The sequence below is a fragment of the Ursus maritimus genome, unplaced genomic scaffold (genome assembly GCF_017311325.1).
Source record: "Ursus maritimus isolate PB19 unplaced genomic scaffold, ASM1731132v1 scaffold_13, whole genome shotgun sequence".
NCBI classification, from domain to species: domain Eukaryota; kingdom Metazoa; phylum Chordata; class Mammalia; order Carnivora; family Ursidae; genus Ursus; species Ursus maritimus.
The window spans coordinates 22,799,713-22,812,227 of record NW_024423675.1 but is presented as its reverse complement, the minus strand read 5'-3'; the positions used below and the strand labels follow the sequence as shown (position 1 = coordinate 22,812,227).

Below are 12,515 nucleotides of genomic sequence, written 5' to 3'. Positions count from 1 at the left end.
TGCAAATCTGAACACCATGAGTTTCTCACAATAACATACTGAGGTTACACTGACATGGAGGAAAAACTTAAAAATACTATGCACATTGTGATTTGGTTTTGGTTTTACTTTGTTTCTTTTTTAAAGATATATTTATTCATTGCAGAGAGAGAGAGAGAGACAGTGCACGAGTGGGGGAAGGGGCAAAGGGAGAGGGAGAGAGAGAATCTCAAACAGAACTTCCTGCTGAGCATGGAGCCCCTCGCAGGGCTAGATTTCACCCCCCTGAGATCATGACCTGAACTAAAATCAAGAGTCAGAAGCTCAACTGACTGAGCCACCCAGGTGCCTCATTTTGATTTGTTCTTGTATAAAAAATAGAATATACAAAATGGATATATAAAATATATTTTATGCATATACAAAATATATATCAAATGGAATACATAAAATATTTAAAAACATGGTACAGATGAAAAAAAATTGATACAGGTGTAACAGAAGTCTGAAGGTATTTACTCCCAAACATTTCCAGTGTTTTAAGTCTTTACCTCAGAGAGGTATGTCTCCTGGTGACCACTATTTCCTCTTTTTTTTTGCTATCTGTGATTTCCAATTTGACTATAATTACATCGGCTACATTTTAAATTCTTTAAAAGCAACCAAGATTATGTCATTCCCGAGCTTCAGTGTCTTCACTTAAAATTTAAAAAGTGACGACAGTTTTGTGATGAGGTTGGTCAGAGAAGCAAGGGCGAGCTATCACGTGCCAGGAGGTCTCTGACAGTCAAGCAGCAGGAAGGGAAGGTGGAGAGCAGTGTCCCTTTTCTGCTAACACCCCTCTCTTCTCAGGCTGCGCCTCTCCTCTGTGGACGACACTGGTGGGAGTCCAGCCATGGGAGGGGGAGCAACAGAGAGAGCTCGGGGAGCATGGGGCCTCCTAAATGTCCTTCTTCCCACCGGACATTGAGCCAATACATAACAATACTGTTACTGTACATTTCAAAACCAGTGAAGAGGGTACATCTCCTGTTAAGTTCTCACCACCATGCAATGTAAACATTTTGTTAACTTAAAAGAAGTTGTTCGTCCTCCTATGGGCATCCTCAGGCTTTTGTTCAGGACCTCCATGTGACTATAACAAGCGTCTCAGTGCTGAGATTTGCAGGAGAGAAGACCCTTGTGTAGCCTAGGGCCGGGATGGAGGAAAAGCTGAGAGACCAGAGGAGGCTGGGAAGCTCTTTCTTCTCCCTCAGGTTATCCCAGGCCCTGAAGGCAATGACTGTGTGCCCTGAACAGGCACCCAAAGAGCCATTGGAATCCCATGACTCCCTCACCCTTCCTGTGGCAGCAAGTCTCTGATGTGATTGTTCCTCCACAAATGGCAGCTTTTCCTCCTTTCATCACGGAGGACTTAGCGGGGTTGCCCCCTTCTTCCAGCCAGCAGAGTCCTGGGAAAGGCTTTGTTCTACATAGTTTATTAGCAGTTCATCTGGACTTTGCCTTTAAATTCCTGTTAACCACTTTGCATTCCCTACGGGGTCAACCTACAGTCTGCCTCAGCGGACTCTTAATTCCTTCAGAGTTAGGATATGTTTTTGTCATCTTTCCTTCATCATCTAACCTGCCCTATTGAAGTGTTCGACAAATGCTGAGTAAATAAATGAATACATGAATTAATGAATAACTGAATAAAGGATGGATGGATGGATGGATGGATGGAAAGAATGCAGAAAACACATGCTAAGAGCCAAATGAGGCTGTGACAAGTGTCATAGCCCAAAGAGGAAACATAGATAGCACAGGCTGTCCACATCCTGAACAAAAGTCTGAGAAAACAAATGGGAGGAAGAATTGCCTTTAGGAGGCCCCACGCTTCCCAAGCTCTCACTGTTGCTCCCCCTCCCATGGCTGGACTCCCACCAGAGTCGTCCACAGAGGAGAGGCGCAGCCTGAGAGGAGAGGGGTGTCAGCAGAAAAGGGACACCGCTCTCCACCTTCCCTTCCTGCTGCTTGACTGTCAGAGACCTCCTGGCACGTGATAGCTCGCCCTTGCTTCTCTGACCAACCTCATCACAAAACTGTCATCACTAGTACACAGTCCCACAACAATCCCATCTAATTATGTCCAAGATTAGCGCCTAAAAATCCAAAATAGCATCTGACGTGACTTTCTATTTACAGAAGGGCATATGGGATGCATTAGCGACACCCTTGCTGGATCCTTGGATGCTGTGGACAGGCCCAACAAGTGCTGAAGGGAGTGGGCAGCCCTGATATTTATCTGCTGATAACTGCACCCACTGGGGGACTCAGAAGGGAATTCCAGAATGTTCTTTTGATAAAGCCTCCAAGCCACCAAATCTGCTGCTGCCAGAACTAAAAACAGTTGGGTGTAGTTGGGAAAGCCTTGGTCTGGAAGTCGGAAGGTGTGGGGCTCTCGACCGGCATTAACCGGCTTCCTGTCCTTGCCATTTAACCTGTTTGCCTCCCTAGTGTCGGTGCTCTCGTCTGTGCCTCGGGGGTTCTGAAGCAGCACTCCTTTGATCACGGGGCAGGTGGGAGTCCCAAGGAGATAATGAACGTGGAAGTATCTGGCCAATGCCCAGCCCCAGTCTCAGGAGAGGAGTGCGAGGGAGGGTCGTGATAAGAAAGCAGCCGCACACACGGAAGACGCTCGGTCTGTCATCAGTCTGTCATGGTAGCAGCAGTAAAATCCTCCCACGCTCCAGCTTCTGATGGTCTGGGGGCCCTTTGGTGAGGAGATGACTCCCTTTGTTCTACTGCCTCCTGACTTTCTGTGCAACAGTCAGGCATGCTCTCTTCTTGCCTGCCCTGCCCTATCACTCTATCATCCATGACCGCCTCATTCACGGTTAACATGGGGAAGGCCCACGGAGCAGCCAGAAATGTGAATGGCTATTCTCAGCAAATGCGAGGTTACCCAAGCCACAGGATAAATAAACGTGGCTATTTTTCCTCTTTAAAAATAGTCATTCTGTTCTTTTTTAAGACTTTGAAATACAGTATAAATAGTCTATATTGAGCACTGAGTATATGCCAGGCTAAGTCAATGCTTTATTTACATTATTTCATTTACTATTCATAATAATTCAGTGAAAGAGGTATCATTGACCCCTTTTACTTTACAGGCGAGGAAACTGATGTCCGGAGAGACTATGTGTGTGCCAAGCTCCCAGAACTATAAACAGACCTATGATTTAAATCTCATTTCATACAAAACCCATGCTCTTCTGTATTATGCATTCGGCCTCAAAAATAATAGTATCTGCAAAAAGAAGATGAGGAGAAGGAACTGGAAGCACATATTTAATCAACAATCAAAAGTTCATGGGTCTTGGACAAATACACTCTCACCCCCACCATTTAGGCCTTTCCTAAAACCTGAGCAGGGCGTTATGGGTAGAGAGAAGAGGCCCAGGTCAAATACAAAGTGTGAGATTGATTGACAGTTAGTGAAGAACAGCACGTAATCTTTCAGAAAACAAATGTGAATAATTTTTGTGTACTGAAGAGGTCTATATCAGAAGTCAGAATATGATGCACATATTATTGCTATTATTGTTATTATTATTATTATTATTATTATTATTTCATTATTACTTAAAGCTTTTTCAAGGGAGAATGGGACAAGATAATTGAACATCATTTTTCCCTCTTAGACCCTAGCCATCTTGCCTCCCAATATCAGTCTCTTCAAGAACCAACCAACCATCTTTTTAAGTACTTTCACTTAATTTAGTGGGTTATGTGGCAGATGATCATAGTTCAGCTTACTGGTTTATTATCATACTACCTTTATATCTTAAAATGAAAACATTACAAATACTCACAGATATATGAGAACTTTTTGTTTTTACCAGCTTTGGCACTTTTGTCTCATATCATTTTATTGTTCAAAATCAATGACCTTCGGGCACCGGGGTGACTCAGTAGGTTAAGTGTCTGCCTTTGGCTCAGGTCATGATCCCAGGGTCCTGGGATTGAGCATCAGGTTGGGCTCCCTGTTCTTGTGGGGGCGGGGCGGGGGGGGAGGTCTGCATCTCCCTCTCCCTCTGCCCCTCTTCCCTGCTTGTGTTCTCTCTCTCTCTCTCTCTCAAATAAATAAAATAAAAATCTTTAAAAAAAAAAACAATGACCTTAGCATCAGATAGTAGCACTTTCACCGCTTCCCCATTACCAAGTGTATGTAACGATACCCGTCATATGGGATTATGGCAATGATGAAATTAAATGAGATAATTTATGCAAACTTTTTGGCACATAGAAAGTACTCAAAAAACGGGAATGTCATCTCTCCTGCTCTGAATCTGTGTCCTTTATTTCATGAGTTTCCGTGTGGTGTAGATGTGAAACACAGTTTTGGAATCCGTGATGTCCACATACAAACCTTAGCTTAGCTTTCTACCAGCTGTGTGATGTTGGGCAAATGTCTTAGTCTCTCAGAACCCCTTCCCCCCTTTTTTTGTAAAAATGAAATAATAGTCCTTTTTCCCAGGAATTCTGTGAGTCTTACAAAATAACATATACAAAGTATCTGACATACAGTAGGTACAAAATAAATGAGTGTTATTTCTTAGGTAAAATAACTTCTGTCCTATAAAACAGAGCTAATGATTAGGTTTTATGAAAATGTTTTATTGCATGATTGTGATAATTTCAAACATCTAGAGACTTACTGGGGTTTCATTTTATGGTTGCTTCATCTAATCCTTTTTAAGCCATGTTTGGGTCTTGTGGGAATGTTTAAAGCTCCATTATGAAGCCCAGGTAAGCAAAGGTACCTACCAGCTGCAGTGACCACTGACCCCTCCACAGGGGCGCCCCACACAACTGTAGCCAACTTCGTCCAAAGTCTAAGAAAGGTTACATGACTCACATAGATGTAGTAGGCATGAGATTACAGGCCTAGAGGAAGAGGCCAGGGCTGTGGGCAGTATATTTGACAGGCTCATACACTGCAGGCCTTGTTCCGAAGCCCTTACAAAGCACCTCTTTAGGATGAAAACAAGATGTTCTTTGTAAATAAAAGTTCATGCATTTGTGTAATGAAGTCATTTTCCAGCGCTGCAGTAAAAGATATTCTTCTCCCCAGCCCTCTGGGTGAGGACTGTCGGGAGGAAGAGGGTGGCCAGCCATCTCAGTGAAGATAGATCAAAGAGTGAAGCATTCCATCTTTAGAAAATGAGAAACCTTGCTCAAGAAAGTGGGCGCCCTCCCCCTCTACCCTCCCAGCGACATTGCCTACCTCTGGCTCCCGCCCCTGCAATCTCTTTCCCACTCACTTCCCTGCAAACTAGGGGGCCACATACGAGATCTACATAAATACAGATAAGACACCGGGCACCTTGACTAAATAAGAGATGTGAGGGGTCCCTTGGAGGGTCTCCAGTCTGAGAGGGGAGGGGGAGGGCAGGCCAGGGAAAGGCCCGAGCTCCGTGTGTGAAATGCCAGTTGGAGTGGGAGGGCCTGGAAGTGGAAGGTAAAAAGGGAGTGGTGTGAATGGATGTGTGGAGGAAGGCAGGACAGCGCAGCCCTCAGTCCCCACCCGCCGGGACGGGAGGTGGCCGCCGGGCTCTCCCCAACCCGCTCTGCCTTCTGATGCTCAGCCTTAAACTTCATCCATCTATACGCCCTTCGGCCAGAGCCTCTGGGGAGAGGGAAAGCGGGAGAGAAAGTGAGAGAGGCAAACAGAGGGGGAAGAAGGCAAGAGGAGAGAGAAGGGGGGGAAGGGGGACTCCCGCTCACGCTCTCTCTTTCCCTTTTTGACTAAGTTGCTCGTCGGGCCGCCTTGACTTCCCACATCTGGACACGGCGGAGGCCGAGAAGGTAGAGCGAGCGAGGCACCGCCGCCCCACGGGTGGGGGTGCGGGGGAACCGACGAGGACAAGCAGCCGCCGAGCCCCGGGCAGAGCCCCGCTGGATGTCCGCGGAGAGATGGCTGTGAGCTCAGCCCGCTGTTCCGTCCTGCCGCTGTGGCTCCTCTGGGGCGCTGTCTGCGCGGCCGCGGCGGCCGGCACCGACAACGCTTTTCCTTTTGACATTGAAGGGAGCTCAGCGGTCGGCAGACAAGACCCGCCCGAGACGAGCGAGCCCCGCGTGGCTCCCGGAAGGCTGCCGCCTGCTGCCAAGGTACAGTGTCCCTGCCATTGTCACCCTGCCCGCGGCACCTGCGCCCCGCGGGCGCCGCACTCCCGTCCCTCTCTCTCCCCTCTTCTTTCCCTCCCCCATCCGCCCTGAGAGTTTCACCTGCACCAGGTCAGTTCAGAAACTTGAAGAGTTTGACTTTGTTAAGTTGGATTTGGACGTCGTGCGTTGCGAGTTGAGGCTTTGGAACATGTCACTGTTCGAACTAGCGGAAGTGCATGTGTCCTGTGTACTCCGAGTGTCTGCTCAGACTGTCACCTGGGGTGGCAGTGGCACTTCTGTGACTTTCTGCCACTTGTATGTCCCAGGAGAGTCATTTTTGTCAAGCCACAGCTCCTAATGTGTGTGCCCTGTCACTGGCTTCCTGTTCCTCTGTGATGTTGGGACAATGGAAACAATACTGTGGGACCAATCCTTTTGTCATAAATCTAACAGAAGGTTCTCGGCAACAGGGGAGAGTGAGCCAGTGGCTGAGGGTGATAGGATACTACAGAATCTGCTGGGAAGCTGCAGAGCAGATACTTTAAATAGGCAGGAGCCACTATATTCCAGAAGCAAGAAGTTGTGATGAAAACCAAGCCCCAACCCAAAAGTTAAAATGATCAGGATATGCTACTGATGATATGGTTATGCAAAGAGCTGCTGTTTGAATACCTTACAATAGCTTTTATGTTGAAAGCGCATCCAAATGTAGAAACTGGGTAAAGGAGGATGAATCCAGAGTAAGTGATTTAAGAGTCCCCTGAGCCAAGAGGGACAACAGCATGTCCAGTGCGTGGGAGATGCTAAGAAGGAGGAAAATGAAGTCACCTAAGTTCATGGGAAAGGAAAGAGTAATGGACCTAACATCACACACTCTCTCTCCCCCCCCCACACACACACTATAGCTATGGGTCCAACAACTATAGAACCAAAGCAGTCATGTGGATTGACACCATTTCTAACAGAACTGAAGGCTGGATTATTGCTATTAATCCTACTAGTTGTTAGTAGAACTGTAGTTCTTAATTATTACTACCAAAATAAGGTGCATGAAGATGGTCCTTCTCCAAGAGGGAGTCCCACCCACACCCCCCAAAAAAGAGGGAGAGTAGGTAGGACCAGAGCATGCCAACCTCTCACTGTGGTGCAAGAAGTAACCTCTATGTGAAAGAGGGGGGCAGGCTTCTGCTCAGCTTCGTACTCCCCCGGCCTGAGGAGAAGCCAGGCCAGTAGAGACACCAATGGGAAGGCATTGTTTTTCCACAGGCTGAGAATTACCCCCCACCCCCACCTCCACCCCCTGAAGCATTATTTCCACCTGTTGCTTTGAGCATGGAAAGTCTCAGAATGAAATGCCTAAGGGTAAGGTTGCCCTTTTAATAAGATAAAATACGAGACATCTAATTAAACTTTAATTTTAGATAGCAACAAATAGATTTTTTGTTTATGTCTCAAATATTGTGTGGGATGTATTTTGGTAAAAAATTATTTACTGCTTATCTGAAATTCAAATTTAGGCATTCTGTATTTTTATCTGCTAATTTTAAAGAGATGGGCACACATTACTTTTTGTAACGCTCATCCCACAAAAAGTAAGAAAATAATTATTTGATTTTCAAGGAACCTTAAATGTATTGCTGAGACCCTGAGTGATTTCTTATATACGCCTATGCTCAGTGAAATAGTAGGAAGGCAGCACAGCAGAGTGTTTTGGATGGCAGGCTTTGCACTCTGATGGTCCCAAGTTTAAATTTCAACTTACCTGCTCCTTCCCTGAGGCAATTTACAGATGCCCAAATTACAGAGAAAAAAACCGAGGCTTAGAGAAAGTATTGATGCCTACTTCATACTTCCTACAGTTACTGTGATGAAATTAGATAAAATATACAGAAAGAATGCTTAACACAGTACTTGGTATAGCATACATGCTTTGTACATTCTAAGACTTACTATTAGTATAAAATATGTAGATGAATAGATTAAAAGAAACCCTTATTTGGGAATATTTCTCAGAACGTTAACTTTATGGTGATATTTTACTTAATATTGGTATATCTCTGTTTGTCTATAACTTTCCAACCAGAAAGAATGTCCTATAGTGAGTTAAATTTGTAATACTGTTAGAGTCTAATAGGTTCAGAATGCCAGTTGAGGCTTTTGGTTTAGGAAAACAGAAAGAAGCTATTACTCATTCCAGAAGGGTCAAAGTATATGATGTAGAAAGGGTGGGATTGGAGTAATTATGTTCCCACTGCATAGTTTCACATAATACCTCCAGTTAGCCTGTGGTCCCATGGCAATCCCTGTGCCCCAGCATTCAGATTTCCCATGCTCTTTAGAGCCAGTAAGGAGACCATAAACCAAATACATTCTGGAAATGTAATAACTTAGTCGAGCCACTCTGCTGAATTGGTTCAGGAGATTGTATTTACATCTATAGGCAGAGAGAAAGAGACCATGGACACATATGACACATTATTCGTGGGAGGTTCGAGATGTGGATAGAGGGACATTCTAAAAATACATTCATTTTATTCGACTTGGATTTATATGAATGGTTATTCCTCAATTTTCCTTCTAAGTGAAGGAAGAAAAATACTAAGGCAAGCATGGAGCAGTGGGAGGTGCTTGGCTGATAGCCCTCCAAACGCTCTCCAAGCTTCTCGACAGCAAGGTTTGTGCCCTCCCCACCCCTGGGCCCTCAGCTCTCAACACAGATCTGGTCTCCCACACATTGCGGTGCTCAGTGTGAGTTAGGGGGTCAAAGACATTAATGTGCACTGAATAGAAGGATGAGGAACCCTGGCTGACCAAGAAAAAAAGGTCCCTCCTTTCCTTCTCCAACAAGCCCAAACATCCCCCAGGATGCAAAGAGTTTGAAAAGAGTAGCACCCACCCCACCCATAACTCTGTGCTAATGGGTAGGATTTTCCCACCTCCTGCTTTTTTTTACAAACTGTTTCCTGAGTCCATTATTGCTGTGTTTGAGGGAAGAGCAATGATTCTCAGTAGGTGGGGGTGGGCAAAGGGGAGACTGGGTACTTTCAAAAAAGTATATTCACTATTCTAATATTTTATGTTTAAGAAAAGAAAGCCGTGATTTTATCACACACACTCTAGCAAGTAAAACTAGGCAAAAGTGCCAATAACCAATATGGATATGCAAAAGAACTGGAGGGGGTAGAGGGATGGAGTCGGGAACAGTTCCCAAGGAGAGGGTATCAGAATGTCCTTGGCAGGAATGACAGTCTTGTCTGTCAGAAAGAAGCAGGCATTCTATAAGGTCAAGAACACTAGGTTAGAGGTTGCCAGTGTGTGGCTCGGAAGAAGCTCCACCCAGAGACTCAGCAGAGTGGGGAGGCTTCGCTGGAGGGGCAGGGTGGGAGGTGGCGGGGGAAACGGTGCCGTGACTGCCTTTGGGAGATCACTGAAAAATTAAGGGAAATACATGACAATATTGAGCAAACTTTTCTCGGAGAGGAAAATGGGAATTTACCTCCTGGTAACTTGACTGGGCTTTGCTGTTGTTGTTGCTGCTGTTGCTGCTGTTGTTGCTGTTGTTGTTGTTGTTGTTGCTGCTGCTGTTGTTGTTGTTGTTGTTAGCTTGCGTCGGAGAAAATCAATGTCCCATGAACCACATGTGCAAACGTGCCTCACACTGGACACACTTACTTGCTGGCTTTAAAAATGCACTATGCTCTAGACTAATTCTGAGTAACTTTTCCTCTAGACTTTTTTTATTGTTGATACGTGATCCTGTGCTCCAATGTAACAGGGGCCCTGCCACTAAAAGACTGCAGCATGTTTATTAAAAGGCAGCTTAGATCTCCTTTTGCTTATCCTTATCTTGGGCCCTTACTTTGAAAATGGCCTGTTGGATCACATTAAGTCGTTGGCCTGGGCCATCATTCTACAGGGCTGCTCAACAGTGCGTTTAGGTAATGTGAACCCCCACGGGCAGTCATCATTTCCTTCGCTTAATATCATCCAACAAGCAGGCTTGGAGCCTTACCCTGAACAGAGCAAAGAGTAGGCACCAGGAGGGACAGAAAGAAGGCAGAGTCACATCCCTACCCTCAGGGAGGAAGCAATCTTAGAGTGAAAAATATGTACACAGCCTCTCTATAAAGCAGAATGAATTCATATTCTGTAAGAGTGGCTAGAAGCTAAGGGCCATGGGGGTAATGTGGAAAAAGATCACTCTTGAGCCAGATCAGTGGGACACAATCACCTACTCACCAAATACCACAGAAGGTTCCTGGGAAACATTATTTTAGAAGGACTAAATATAGTAGTGGCAGCAGTAATAATAATAGCAAGGCTGGTGACACACGCTCATTGAGTATTTACCACATGCCATACACTAGTCTGAGCATTCTCCGTGAGTTATGTTCTTTTTATACCCTCCTAACAACTCAATGGGACTTATGGATCTTATGTTGCAAACATGGAAACTGAGGCACAGAGCATTTGCCCAGGTACGCTACCTGGTAAGGGGCCCAGCTAGGAAGGAGTTTATAAAAGTAATTCAACCGTGCAAGAGCATCTAGGAAAGAGTGCTTAGGTAAATAGAACTACCTGTGGGCATAATTCCAGTCAAAGTTTCGGGAATTTCTTAAAATAAAGCTATATAAAATGCCATTCATAGACTATTTGTGCAATGCTTGCTAGATGAGTAGCGTAAGTTGCTTAAAATTTTAGGATTACCAAAGAATTGAGATAACTTCCTTCTCCAGATGAGTCTACCCATACTTTTTAAACTACTCATATAGGAAAAACAAAAATGAACACTTATCAATGTCTACTATGTCCCATGAAACTACATGTACTATCTTTTGTAATACTCAGTGAAATTTGTACACCCATTTCATAGATGACCAAATTAAAGTTTGGAAATGGTAAGTACCTTGCCCAAGGTTACCAATCCCATTCTCTTTTTCCAGCATATCACTGGGTCTTTTAACTCTAGAGTTTTCTTGCAGCCCATCTTCCTTTTATAAGTATCTTCTAGTATGTTTCCTCTACATGATGCTATAGTCTATATTAGAAGATGCTGATTTAGATTAATAGGGAGAGAATTCAGAACAGCACCACCTACAGGAATACATGGCCTATCTTACAGAATCTATTCTAAAATTGCTGGAAAATAATTTCATCTGCTGTAGTTCCAGAGTTCTCGTATTTAACCATAAGGTTTTTTTTTAATTGTGGTAAAATATACATAACATGAAATTTTCCATTTTAACCATTTTTAAGTGGCATTAGGTACATTCACATTGTTATGCAACCATCACCACCATCCATCTCCAAAACTTTGTCATCTTCCCAAACTGAACTCAATACCCATTAAACAATAACTCCCCATTACCCCCTTCCTCTGACCCTGGCAACCATCATCCACTTTCTGTGTCTATGAATATTACTACCATAGATATTTCATGTAGGTGGAACCTACAATATTTGTTCTTTTGCACCTGGCTTATTTCATTTACCGTAACGTCTTTAAGGTTCATCCATGTTGTAGTATGTGTCCAAATTTCATTACTTTCTAAGGCTGAATAATATTCTATTGTATGGATATAGCACACTTTGCTTACCCATTTATCTGTTGATGGACATTTGGGTTGTTTCTACCTTTTAGCTTCTGTGAATAATGTCACTGTGTACACTGGTATACACATACTTGTTTTCAGTTTCTGCTTTCCGTTCTTTGGGGTATATACCCAGAGTGAAAATGCTGATCATATGGTACAGGAAAAAAAAATTAAAACTTGGATTCTTATAGAGGCCAAGCAAAACATTACCGGGCAGTAAAGGAATACACCCTGGGAGTGGTTAAGGCCAAAGTGACAGGAGAAGAGTTGTCTCTTCCAGACAGGCAGCCACCTCTGTGTTGCTAGGTCTTCTGTTTTTTTTCTAGAGAAAACAGAATCTGGATTCTTAGGTAAAACTGCTGACTCAATTTTTTTTAATACCCTGTGGCATGTACATCTGATGGCCCCATTCAGCCCAAGGGCTGTTTATTCGCAGTCTCTGCTTAACAACATCTGAAATTCAACTTTCATCAAAGGTACAATGTGGGCATCTAGCCAGACAGATGTGCTATGAATTCAGCTCCACTACTTTCTAGCTGTTTGACTTTGAACAAATTAGTCCATCCTTCAGAGGCTCAGTTTGTTTGATTATAGAACGAAGAGAAATTGTACTTGCCTTGCAAGATTGTTGTGAAGTAATACATATAAGCTGCCTCACAAAGTCTGCCTTCCCTGTCTCTTCTGCACCTCTCTCCTCTCCCGTTTTCTTCCGCTATCTGTTTTTATCTATCTGCAAGTTAAGATTTGTTTTATCAGGGGCGCCTGGGTGGCTCAGTCCTTAAGCGTCTGCCT

At 44.2% G+C, this 12,515-nt stretch overlaps 1 protein-coding gene and 1 non-coding gene across 2 annotated transcripts in view; one reads left to right on the top strand and one right to left on the bottom strand.

The window, feature by feature from the left end:
• LOC103676982 overlaps window positions 1–10,640 on the bottom strand; it is an 83,023-nt gene extending 72,383 nt beyond the window's left edge. The window contains exon 1 of the transcript XR_005834331.1: window positions 9,626–10,640. This is a non-coding gene — a transcript (uncharacterized LOC103676982). The remainder of the gene's footprint in view (window positions 1–9,625) is intronic.
• The window catches only part of LAMA4 (laminin subunit alpha 4), a 137,381-nt gene continuing 130,788 nt past the window's right edge, over window positions 5,923–12,515 (top strand). The window contains exon 1 of the mRNA XM_008706201.2: window positions 5,923–6,132. Within this exon, the coding sequence (XP_008704423.2) occupies window positions 5,938–6,132 (195 nt within the window). The 5' untranslated portion in view covers window positions 5,923–5,937. The remainder of the gene's footprint in view (window positions 6,133–12,515) is intronic.